The sequence below is a fragment of the Erithacus rubecula genome (assembly GCF_903797595.1).
Source record: "Erithacus rubecula genome assembly, chromosome: 1".
Classification (NCBI taxonomy): domain Eukaryota; kingdom Metazoa; phylum Chordata; class Aves; order Passeriformes; family Muscicapidae; genus Erithacus; species Erithacus rubecula.
In genome coordinates, this window is record NC_136658.1 from 26,407,217 (window position 1) to 26,419,544 (window position 12,328).

The following is a 12,328-nucleotide window of genomic DNA, read 5'->3' on the forward strand; positions in this document are numbered from 1 at the left end:
TTTAGCTTGTATTTTGGTCATGGCTTGTGGACAGTGTCTGGGCTAAGGGTCCTATCTGGTATAAGTCTTTGAATTCCTTTCTCCAAGGGTCTTAGATCTAACTTGCTGCAGAGCTAATTTTGATGAACATGTACATGATGAACATGATGAACATGCTCTTCCTTCCATGAAGCTCACTTGGTAAATAAAAATGTAGTTACGTGTTCCTAGTCCTAAATGCGTCCCCATACTGAACTCAGCAAAACCATGTCCTCCTATTCCTGCTGGTAGCCTCATAAAGGCATAGCATTGAATAGACCACTATTTTTTCTTTTATTTTTCCTCTAAAAAAAGTGTCAGGAAAATTAATCTGCAAATATCAGAGGTTTATGTCCGAAAAGGAGACAGAAGAGTCCTTTTTGCTTTATTCGAATAAAGGGATGCCCGTGGGGCATTCCCCTGGGATCTCTCAAATTTATGGAGGATGCAGCCTGCCTTTTTATCCTATTTTCCCGGCCACATTTCCCTCTCTCTTTCCCCATTGGCTGAGGTACTTGAGAGGCACAGACTTCCCGGAACGCCTGACACCTGACATTCCCCTCTGATGTATAACCCTCCCTTTTAATTTTTAATTCTTAGAGAATTCATAGTTTTTCCCCATTGCTTCTTTCATCTTTCAATATCCCATTTCATTTATCGGCAAACCTACAGCTTGTCTGTAAAGGCAAATATCTTCTTCCATTCACCAGTCAGTGGAATCCATCCCTTGTTTCTTTTATCTCTCAGTGCTAGCCTTATCTACCAGCAGATCACAGCTCGTTTGTAAAGACAAATGCGGCATTCCTCTCGAAAGGGTCTCTGAAGCGTCCGATGAGGAGCAGCAGCAGCAGCCCTGTGGTCATCAGCTTGCAGTAAGACTGAACTCTGACGAGGTGATCTTTGGACATGATGATCAAACAAAGTTTTGTTCGCAGAAACATTGGACTCATCCCAATTCTACACCCTTTGGATGTTGTCGTTAAAAAAGGAGGGGAATGAAGAGGAGACGGAAGACAGCCAAAAACTCTATTCCCTCCCTTTTCCCCAAAGTCATCTGATTTCCCGAAAACACAACCAGACTGGTGCGCTCCCCACGGCAACTTCAGCCAAGAGGATTGTGCAACTCTTTCTGGGAATTCCCCTTCCTGCCGAGCGCTTTCAGTCCAGCATCTCACGCTAGAGGGAAGGCTGGGAAGCCGCATCACACAGATAGAGGGTGCTGCGATACTGCGAGTTGGAGCTCCCTTCCCCAGCTTTGGGTGCGATTGGAGTAGGGTGCGCACAGGAAGAAAAAAGAGAGAAAGAAAAGCGAAGAGACAAGAAAACCAGACTTGAACTATGGAGAGAAGGTAAATTTTGCAGGCATCAGAAATGAGAAAGGAGGATATTCCCCAGTGTCGTTGTCTGACAGCTAGAAGAGTCGGGACATGCTGCTTCCCAAGCCCAGGGTCTTAGCATGACTTTTGAGGTGCTGGGTACTTCTGGGGGATGTATTCTCTGTCTTGATTTGCTGTACACTTGCATGGTGTCTCCATTCACTGGTGGTCATAAGAGGAGAGAGTGAGCACTGGTAAGTACCAAGACAGAGGTTTTGTCCATGTGGGTCTTAGTCTCCCTTCTTGATGCTTGAGTTTGCTCTGTGCAGGAAGGGACAGAGATATAAACTCACTTTTCAGGCAAAATCATGACCTAGTCTCCCAAAGGTGAGTTTTTTGTGCTTAGCAGACACACAGACACACAGGCAATATTAACCAATCACTGTTTTTTTTGTCCCAGTGTGTAACTCCAAAGTCCAGTTCCTGAAGTTTTTTGAGAGAGGAAGAACTGCATTTTCCAGATGTGGTGAGTTGCAAAACCTCAAGGTTTATTACTAATTGCATTCTATAAATCATGTGTTTTCACTGTGAGACTACTGATTTTCAAATTGGAGTGTATCTATAGCCCCAGAACAGGACAACGAGTAAGGAAGAGCACTAATGACCCCTGTGTTCATCTCCTGCAGCTTTACCAGCTCTTGCAGAGACTGAGACAAGCAGAGAGCACAACTGGGGTTGTACCCTTTGTGAAAAGCTACAGGAGAAAGCCCCACACAGCCACAGCACTGGCCTTAGAAACTCGGGAGCCAGGAGCTCTCCTGTGTGCTGTGTGCAGCCAAGTCTATGTTTTTCACTGGGGCTGTGCACGTATGAAATTGGAGAACATTACTGCAATGTCACCTTCCCTTCTTTTTCCTCAGGTCCTTGATCTTCTTCTGTCTCCCTATCTGGGCTGGCGCGGCCTCTATGTATGGAGAGATCTTGTCACCCAATTATCCTCAGGGGTATCCCAATTATGTGAACAAAACTTGGCAAATCCAGGTCCCTTTGGGATATGGCATTCACCTTTATTTCACACATCTGGATCTTGAGCCATCACAGGACTGTGAATATGACTTTGTGAAGGTACTGTCCATATCCTTGAGTGAGAAAAAGACAAGAAGGCAGATTAGAGCACAGAGCAGCAAAGCTGTGCACAAAGCTCAGAGTTGGGAGAGGAATTATGCACAGCCTTCCTGTTCTGAGCTCCAAGAAATCCAAATGACTGGGTCTATCTCCACTAGCAGTCATGAAATCAATTCAAATTAGCTTTGTAACCATGTGAGTGCTGTCTGCCAGCTGAGTGTCCCATTTATGTCCCTCATCCCATGTTTCTCCATATTCTTAGGAAAAGTCTTCTTGGCCATCACACTGCTATTGCAAAGGATATTCCTAGCCATTGAAGTGTAAGTGTAGAAAGACTGTTTTCTTAGGGCAGTCATTGTCTCTGCCTGAAATTATTTGGAATGAATCGATGAGTGGACATAGATGATTTATTGTGAACAGAAATTGATTGGAAAGGATGGAAGTTACAAACAATCCATCTGTGTAGGGACAGTGGCCACTCATAAAAAGTGCTGTGGTCCCTTGCACCACAGTATTTTATGATCTATGCACCACAGATTTCTTAAAACCAGCTCTGCTCTGTGTTGTCCCACAAAAGACCAAGTACTTCCCCACAAACAGACAGAAACCAGACCATCCTATCCTGCCATAGCTCTGTGTGAAACAGGGCAGTAAGGTCAAGTGCAGCACCAGGACACCTTCGAGGAGGACCAAGGTGGGTATCTCACTGGGAAGACAGTAGAAGGGAGCACTCTTCAAGAGTCTTGTGAACGTCATGAAACTGGCTTTCCAGGGGCTCTCAACTGCACCTGAGCACCTAAAAGCTGAAAGGCTCAAGTGTTGGTAATTCCATGTCGCAGTGGCGAGGTGAGGTGTCTCTGAATCCTTCTGCAGATCCTGTCTGGTGGCTATGTTGAAGGTGTGCTTTGTGGGCAGAAGAAACCTCGTGCCCCTGGCTCCCAGATTGTGGAGGAATTTCATGTCCCTTACAACACACTCACGGTGATATTCCAATCAGACTTTTCCAACGAGGAGCGTTTCACTGGTTTTGCTGCCTACTATATTGCTGTGGGTAAGGTTAAAACAGCCTCCTCTGAATCTCTCTAGTGTCCAGGCTGGGAGGAAAAAATGGCAAAAAGGGTTTTTCTTACAGAAATGTCTTATTTAAAGAGATCCCAGCAGACAGAGCTGCATTCTAGTATGGCCAGTATAAATACTGTCTTAAAGATTCCTTTTCCTTGCTGTCCACTAGTGTTTGCTTCAATTTCTCCTGCCCTCAGGGCCCTCTCCTAATTCGGCTGATTCATCTTTTCACACTTGCAGACTTGGATGAATGCATGGATTTTGTGGATGAGCCCTGCAGTCATTACTGTAATAATTATATTGGAGGCTACTTCTGCAGCTGTCCACCAGATTATTTCCTCTACAAAGACAACAAAACTTGTGGAGGTAAGAGATGTGCATAAGCTGTGGTCAGCAGCAGGACTTCATTTCGGCCAAGTGACATATTGCACTTGGAAGACTTTATAAACCTTCTCAGCCAGTTTTTTGGAAAGATGCAGTGTTGTGACATGGTTATTGCAGGTAGCTGGGCAGACTGGGAGAGTGGTGGCAGAGGAAGAGCTTGTCAGGTGCACACATGAACCATTTCCTTTCTGAATCCTACTCATGTTCCTTCCTTAATCCTAGTGAACTGCAGTGGAAATGTCTTCACTGAGCCAACAGGGGAGATTGCCAGCCCCAACTATCCCAGCCTGTACCCGGAGAACTCTCGGTGTGACTACCGGGTGGCGCTGAGCCCAGGCTACTCCGTGGTGCTGACCATCGGCAGCGGGGACTTCGACCTGCAGCCCGCCGACTCCAGCGGCACCTGCCACGACAGCCTAACAGTAGGTGTGCAGCTCGGGCAGCTCAGGAGTCAGGGTGCTCTGGATCTCCCATCAATCTCCTCGTATTTAGAAGGATTTGGGACTGCTTAGCTTCATTTTCAATTATGTTGTCTCTTGGAGTTTGTGGGAATGCATTTGAATATGTATGCATTGAGTGTGTATTTGAATAGCTCTCTCAATATATTTGGCATTTCTCATTTATTCTTGTTTGGTATTTCCCCAGATTGTCTCTGGAAAACAGCATTTTGGTCCCTATTGTGGCAGCAAATTCCCAGGTCCTCCTGAAATCAAAACCAGGAGCAACATTCTTGACATAATCTTCCAGACAGACCACAGCACACAGCACAAAGGCTGGAAAATACGCTACTATGGGGACCGTGAGTAAACGCTTGGGAATGTGTTCACTCTGCTGCTGAGTTAGGGGCAGGGCTTGTCCCAGGTCACATTCATGGCACAACAGCGTGTTAACATGTTCACTGCTGCTGGTATTGAGTAAGAGTATGCCTGCTTAGAAGGGGGAAAGAATCACTGGGGAGAAGGAAACTGGGAGGTGGCAGGAGAGTAAATCTTGAACCACTTCATCACTGATTTCCACCTATCTTTTCAAAGCTGTAACCTGTCCCATGAGTGTCATCCCCAATTCTGTTCTTCACCCGAAAAAGGACAGGTATATCTTAAAGGACATTGTGGAAGTGACCTGTGTGGAAGGCTATGAAATTGTGAGGGTAAGTGAAATAAAAAAGTATATGCCTCCTCTAGCCCATTCAGCAACATCTCGAGGCCATTCCCACCAGGGTTCCTGAGTACTTTGGGAACCCAAAGTTTTCAACACAGCAGTAGTATGAGGGAACCTCTTCCAGCCACTGCAGTATTTTAAGGCTCCATTGGAGCACCTGTGTCAGATGTATTTCATGTCCATAGACTTATGTGGATGATGTGGTTTATTTCCTAGGAACGAGATAGTATCAGAAGTTTTCTCTCCAGCTGTCAGGAAAATGGGGAATGGAGCAACTCCCATTTGAGCTGTGATCGTAAGTGCCCTGTGTCTGTATTGTGGGAAGGGAATTGGAATGATGTGTCTAGACCCTAGATCCACAGCATCTCCAGATTAGGAGGATGCTGAAGTACTGGAATGTGAGTACCATAAAGGGACAGAGAAAGTGACCCCCATGACTGTACAGGGATTAGAGAAGCTGAGTGGTTCCCTATCATACAAAATAACCATACTGTTGAGTGAGGGTGCCCTTTTGATTGCATTTGATCCTTTTTGTTCCTTCTCTGCAGCTGTGAACTGTGGTGATCCCCCTCCTGTTGACAATGCCCAAGCCTCATACATCTCTGAGCTCCGTGAGCCTCTGTACACAGCTGCTGTCCGCTACGAGTGTGAGGCACCCTACTACACCCTAGAAAACAAGGGGCATGGTGAGCACTGCCTCTGCCACACACTCACATCCTTTGGTTAAAGGCCTAGGGAATGGTTCTGGCACCATCATGGCGCTGGGATTTTATGCTGTCAGGTCAAGACTGGTGTGGGGTTGTAGGCAGTAGTTTTGTGTTGCCTCTGTGTTTAATACACTCTAACAATGCCCGGGCTGTTGACCTTAGATGCATTAGCAAGTCATCTCTCCATTTCCTTGTGAGTGAACCATGCAGGTTTTTGTCCCATGTAGCACAGAGTTCTGGTGGAAAACCAAAGGACTCAAGAAATCTGTTAGATGATGTTTATCCCAAAAAAGGGATAGAAACACTCTGGTAGGGAGACAACAGCTTTATTTACCAAGCTGTGCTTTTTTTGGAAATCAGAAGGTTGATGTATTATACACAGTAGTGTTATTTACTCTGTATTCATCTTGATTGTGTCCTTATGGAACTCTTTTCTCTCGTGTTTTCCAAGAGATATACCAGTGCTCAGCCAGTGGAGAATGGGTCAATGAAGAGATTGGAACAAAGCTACCAAAATGTGTCCCAGGTACCACCAAATACTGTATGTGCAAGCAGCATATTAAGAACACAGCTTCTTTCATCCCTGTATTTTTCTTTTCTCAACTTCCATCTGATAGAGAGAATTTTAAAACCTGTATACTTCAGTTTACTCTCATAGAGGAGGCAGCATGACTTGCCCTAGTTGTACATGATGTCTTTTCACTCCTCTAAAGCCCCAGGTCCCCACTGAAAAGTACAAGATCCACATGGAGGAGATTCAACTCTCTTAAAAGTCCAGTCACAGCTTAGATAGTGATTTGGATTATACAAGTACACGGTGAAAAAGGCAAAATGGAAGATAAAGTTCAGGGAATTTACTGTACAAGAGGAGGCTACAAAGAGTATGAAGACAAATTCTTCTCAGTGGGACACAGCAATAAAAGGAAATGACAGACTCAAGTTGCAACAAAGGAAATTCTGATTGTATCTAAGGAAAAATGCTCCCCCAGAGCACTGGAACTGTTGTCCATACAGGCTGGCTAATCACACCCTGGGAGATGAGCAGAAGCTGCCTGTCAAAGCTCCTGAGTAACCTGGCTTTGGAGTTAGGAGGGCAGGGGGAGGGCAGTTAGGGAGGAATAGGTTGAGCTAAAGGCATGAGAAGTACCTTCCAGCCTAAATCTTCCTATGATTACGTGAAATTCTTTAACAAATTCTGCTTCATGCAAATTAGAAGCTATCTGCTGGCTGTATTTTCTTAATCTCTGATTTTCTGTCTAAGGATTCAATGCAAACAACGCAATGTGGTAAGAAATCCATTTCCTAGCTATGTCAGAAATATTACTGAACATTTTCCTCAAAAAGTGTGGACTATCTCTGCACCCAGAAGACCCACAGATAAGATCTGCCACTGCTTAAGATTTTACATACTTATAGAATGGAGAGGCAAAATGGTAAAACATCAGTGAAAAACCTGAACTCTTAACCTGAGAGTATGTGGAGTTCACAAAAAACAAAAACAACAACAACAACAACAACAACAACAACAACAAAAAACGCCAACAAACAAAAAAAACACATTAAAGAGCAGTGCCATATCTCTAAGAAATCAAACAAATATTTTTTCAAAGACAATCTCTTTACCTGAAGAGCATAATTCAGCAAAGGAAAATTGTCAACTAGAAGGCAATTAAATTGCAAGCTTTGACATACCTAACACTCAGGGTGACAACTGCTTTCCAGAAAACTGAATTTGAGCATTTTAAATATAAATTGAGTGTTGATAACATTTTTTCTAGAATTTTCTTTGATTTCTCTGTAAATACTAATTACAACATCTGTGGCATAAAATACAAACGTAGTTATCCAGATTCAAAAATCATTTAGGGGACACAGGCAGGAGGGGACTTCTTTGGCAGTACCAAAGAACCCCCTGTTTGTAACTGCTAATTCTCCCATCTCATCTTTCTCCCATCTTTCTTTGTCTCTTTTCTTTCTAGTCTGTGGGGTGCCCAGTAATCCCATCCGAGACACAGGAAGGATTTTTGGAGGCACCCGTGCCGAGAAGGGCAACTTTCCCTGGCAGGTGTTTTTCAATGCCCCCAGGGCAAGTGGAGTGCTCATCTCTGACAGATGGGTGATGACTGCAGCCCACGTGCTGGACGGGCATGACAAGCCCACCATGTACGCTGGTGTAATCGATGTTCGTAGAGAATCCCTGAGGTGGGAAGCCGAAAAGCTTATCCCAGAAGCTTCCTTCATCCATCCTGGTTGGAAGGAGGAGCCCAGTGAAACCAGGATCGATTTTGATAATGATATTGCACTACTGAAGCTGAGGGATCCCGTGAAGTTGGGTCCAAACATCTCACCCATCTGTCTTCCCGGTAAATCACCTGAATATGAGCTGCAAGAAGGGACTCTGGGCTACATTGCTGGATGGGGCCAGAGAGAGAGAGGGAGACTCCCTGGTGATCTTTGGAAGGCCCAGATTCCCGTGGTGAGCATGGACAAGTGCCGGTCTGTGAAACCAGACCACTACGATGGTTCTGTCACTTACATATTCACCGACAACATGATCTGCGCTGGTGGTGGCAGGGACAGCTGCCAGGGGGACAGCGGGGGAGCCTACGCCATCCAGGACCCCCTGAACGCCACGCGGTTCTACGTGGCGGGGCTCATCTCCTGGGGGCCCAAGTGCGGCACCTTCGGGCTGTACACCAAGGTGGTGCGCTACCTGGACTGGATCGCAGACACCATCAGCCAGCACCAGCAGGAGGAATCCTGGCTGAAGTAGCTGCTTCTCCTTCCAGCACGGTCACCCTTCCTGATGTGATTGATGGCTGCGTGCTTGGGCTGACCCTGATCACTCGCTGTATCTAATGGGCAATATATAACATATTTTAACTCATCCTGGCTGTGCTGGGGAGAGTCAGCAGTGTGGATCTGTTTCTCCCACTGGCATCATGGCTGGGAAGGGAAATTCTCCTTCTTTCACTCATAGACATTATTCTGAATAAAGAGACTCCTTCTGCTTACTTTCAATTTTTTTCTCTATCCTATTTTTTCTTGCTTGGATAAGACCTAGCTGTGTCCCATTGAAACCTGAGAAGAAGGTTCCAATGAAGATAAGAGAGAATAATGTTTGGTTCCCAGGGAAGGTTCAGAGCCTGGTTTCTGATTTATGTATTTCTTGACCTGTTCAGAATACCTAACAGCATTAAAGAATGTCCAAACTGCCTTTTGTGCAACGTGCTATTGTGTCTGTAATGTCTTTCTTCTCAGTCTAGACCTAGTTCTCCTTGAAACTCCCTAAATCAAGTGTCAAATCATATTCTGACCCTGCCAGCTTTCATCAAGCTGGAACTTGTAGTATCTCACCTCTCTACTAGAGTCTTTATAAGGTTATTCTGAGATTGTTCCATCTCACTGATCAACCATTACCAGCAATGAGGACTTCAGACTTCTGAATTAAAAGGAAGAGAACAGACATTTTCAAAAGAATTTCATTCACCTGTCCTCAGGCTTTACTTTTTTCAAATTTTATTGAGTTAGAAAAGAAATAAAGCTTGATTTTTCTCCCAAAACACTACCTTCTCTTGATTTAGGAAAGGAATATTGCCTGACATGTGTTAGAGGAATTTTCTGCTCGGAAAGGTCCTATATCACTCACAGACATCCTTCCACTGAGATCAGGGAGCTAGTACAGATGGCATATACTGAAAGACTGAGTTTGTTCAGCTTGAAGAGGATGAAGCTAAGAGTGGGGGGGATCTAACTGCTGTATTCAGATACCTAAATTCCCAGCTGGGCTTTTTCCTAGCATGTTTGTCAGCACTGGAACAAGTGCCACAAGAGGCTGTCCCCGGATCTCTTGAAAACTTTCCCTGAAGCTCTGAAGTTAGTGCCACTGTCAGCAGTGGATTGGACAGAGACTTCTTCCAGCCTCGGTTTTTATAGGAGTTAAAGAAATGGTGAGGAGGATGTGTACAGTTCTTGGGAGATTTCATATGGAATCCTGTACTCAGCTCAAGAACCTTCAGTTTTGTGTAACAAGCAAAACATTATTGGATTGTTGGGCTAGTAACCAAGGATCTTATATCAGTTTCTCTCAGTGACTCATAAGAACACCACAGACTATTTTGCAATAGAAAAACTAGTCAAGAAGACAGCTCCAGAGAATAGCCACAACACAAGAGAGGTCACCTTTTCTCTGAATCAGCATCATTTTAGAGCTGCTGTCCTGCAGTTAAAGCTTTATTTCATATAGTACTAAAAAAATACATCCTCAACTTCTGATCAGTAAAATTTCCTGAGCTCCCTTCTCCATGAGATTGGTTGCTGCCTTCCTTGTTTTTGGAATGTGGCATCACACAGGCAAGTTGTTTTTGCCTCCCTTGAATCCATGTGGGGTTTCAGACCAGGTAATTTAATGATAGTTTTGGGACAGATAAGCAGCTGCCACAGGCCATTACAGAACTGGAAACACTTCAGTGGTAGGTAAAGCAATCCCTAGATTAAGTCCATAAGTTGCTTTCAGTGGTGAGAAGTATTCAGTTGTTAAAAGCATAGACAAAAACCCATAAACCACCTGGTTTATCCAGCAAGTACTTTAATATTCATAGAATCTCACTGACATCAATGGGCTTCTGCACACTGTGTTCAGCAGAAGCCACTCCATCCTTCAAGGAAGTTTTCTTCCCTGCAACCTTCCCACAAAAGAGAGTACAAAAGTAGATTATGTGTTATCTGATGATAACATCAGCATTTCCAACCATAACATGCTTGCTGTCATGAGATTTCCTGATACAATTAAGGCTTCATCTGGTTATAAGATTTGTTTGAACCAGAACATCCACAAAGGCATCCCCCAAGCTGCCAATGGTGCAATCAAACAGCAGGGCAGCTTTCAGAAGTGCTCATGATGAAGGTTACATGCTTCGCGTGTTTGAAAAGCCTTTGGGACTTTATCATTAAAAGCTTTGGCTGTGATTTGCTGTGCCTGGAAATTGATACACTAATGGTGCTTCAGTTAGCAGGACAGCAACACCTAGGGCCTGCCCTCCTTTATTATCCCATTGATCCAGTCCACGTAGTTGAGGATCTTGGTGTAGAAGCCGTAGCCTGTGGCACAGCCGATTCCCCAGGACACGATGCCAGTAGCCACCCAGCGACCACTTTCCCTGTCCAGCACCGTGAGGACGCTCCCACTATCCCCCTGGCACGTATCCTGCTTGCCTTCCAGGAAGCCAGCACAGAACATGTTCTCAGAGAAAACCATGGGGATACCTTTCTTGTTATTGTCTAGCCAACTCTGACATTGCTCTCGGGCAACTGCTGGTAGGCTCACGTACTTCAGACTGCTTGAGATGCGGTTTTTATCCACACCAAAGCCGCTCACGTAGCCCATGTGCCCGTTCGTGTAGAAGGAGGTGTTGGTGGGATCTGGGAGGCAGATGGGCAGCAGGGTGGGGCCCAGAGTTACTGGGTTTTTCAGCTCCAGCAGGGCTATGTCCCCGTTGAAGTTGTGCTCATCTTTAGGGTCGAAATCTGGGTGGATGAAGATCCTACGTACGGGGTGGTTCCCCATCTTGTGGAGCTCGTCCACGTTGGTGTGGCCAAGGAAAATGTCAGCCTCCTCTGCCAGCTGCTCCAGGCTGACATTGTGCCGCACTCCTCCTTTGGGGAAGATGGTGTGGGCAGCGGTCAGGATCCAGCGGTCGCCCAGGAGTGCACCACCCCCTCGTCCATTGATGCCAGTCAGAGCCTGCCAGGGGAAATTGCCTCTCCTTGCCGGTTTGCCACCCAAGATCCGCTGGAATTCGATAACGGGATGGACTGGCTTCCCGCACACTGTGGAGAAACACAAGAACATGACACTTATCCTCTGTTGTCCTGGCTTTTCTCTCGGTTTCCTCATCATCACTGTTTGATTTCACTTTATTTTGGCTTTCTGGACAGTTTTTCCTTTTCCCTCACTGATACCATTATTCTCACTTTTGTCCCTGCATGTTGTCCTAGTTTTGTACTGACTGTAAGCATGAGTCAGAAAATACTGGACAAAGTCAGAGTTTTCACTGACCTGGCAAGCAGGATGGAATTCTCTTCTGGCCATCTTGATCCAGCCAGGTTCCCTCAGGAGAACAGGTGAATCTGTCTGTAGGATGAGAGGGAAGGGAATGAGACCAAGGCCTGCAGGCATGGGGTGGGAAAATGGATAGAATAGGATAGGATAGGATAGGATAGGATAGGATAGGATAGGATAGATAGGATAGGATAGGATAGGATAGGATAGGATAGGATAGGATAGGATAGGATAGGATAGGATAGGATAGGATAGGATTAGGATAGGATAGGATAGGATAGAGGATAGGATAGGATGGTAGGATAGGATAGGATAGGGATAGGATAGGATGATAGGATAGGATAGGATAGGATAGGATAGGATAGGATAGGATAGGATAGGATAGGATAGGATAGGATAGGATAGGATAGGATAGGATAGGATAGGATAGGATAGGATAGGATAGGATAGGATAGGATAGGATAGGATGAATAGAATAGAATAGAATAGAATAGAAT

The 12,328-nt window shown here is 45.2% G+C and overlaps 2 protein-coding genes across 3 annotated transcripts in view; one reads left to right on the forward strand and one right to left on the reverse strand.

Annotated features, from left to right (window-relative positions):
• The first annotated feature begins 1,174 nt into the window (after window positions 1-1,174).
• Window positions 1,175-9,002, forward strand: C1S (complement C1s). Its single transcript, XM_079317636.1, has 12 exons — window positions 1,175-1,367; window positions 1,795-1,860; window positions 2,255-2,459; window positions 3,333-3,510; window positions 3,762-3,887; window positions 4,128-4,327; window positions 4,551-4,704; window positions 4,937-5,052; window positions 5,280-5,358; window positions 5,612-5,749; window positions 6,222-6,296; window positions 7,750-9,002. The coding sequence occupies exons 2-12, from the start codon at window positions 1,856-1,858 to the stop codon at window positions 8,541-8,543; spliced, it is 2,070 nt and encodes a 689-aa protein (XP_079173762.1). The 5' UTR covers window positions 1,175-1,367; window positions 1,795-1,855; the 3' UTR covers window positions 8,544-9,002.
• A 1,336-nt stretch (window positions 9,003-10,338) lies between these two features.
• The window catches only part of C1R (complement C1r), a 239,921-nt gene continuing 237,931 nt past the window's right edge, over window positions 10,339-12,328 (reverse strand). For both annotated transcript variants that reach the window (XM_079298103.1, XM_079298102.1), the window contains 2 exons: window positions 11,829-11,903; window positions 10,339-11,599 (listed from right to left, as the gene is read on the reverse strand). In XM_079298103.1, the coding sequence (XP_079154229.1) occupies window positions 10,797-11,599; window positions 11,829-11,903 (878 nt within the window). In that variant the 3' untranslated portion in view covers window positions 10,339-10,796. The remainder of the gene's footprint in view (window positions 11,600-11,828; window positions 11,904-12,328) is intronic.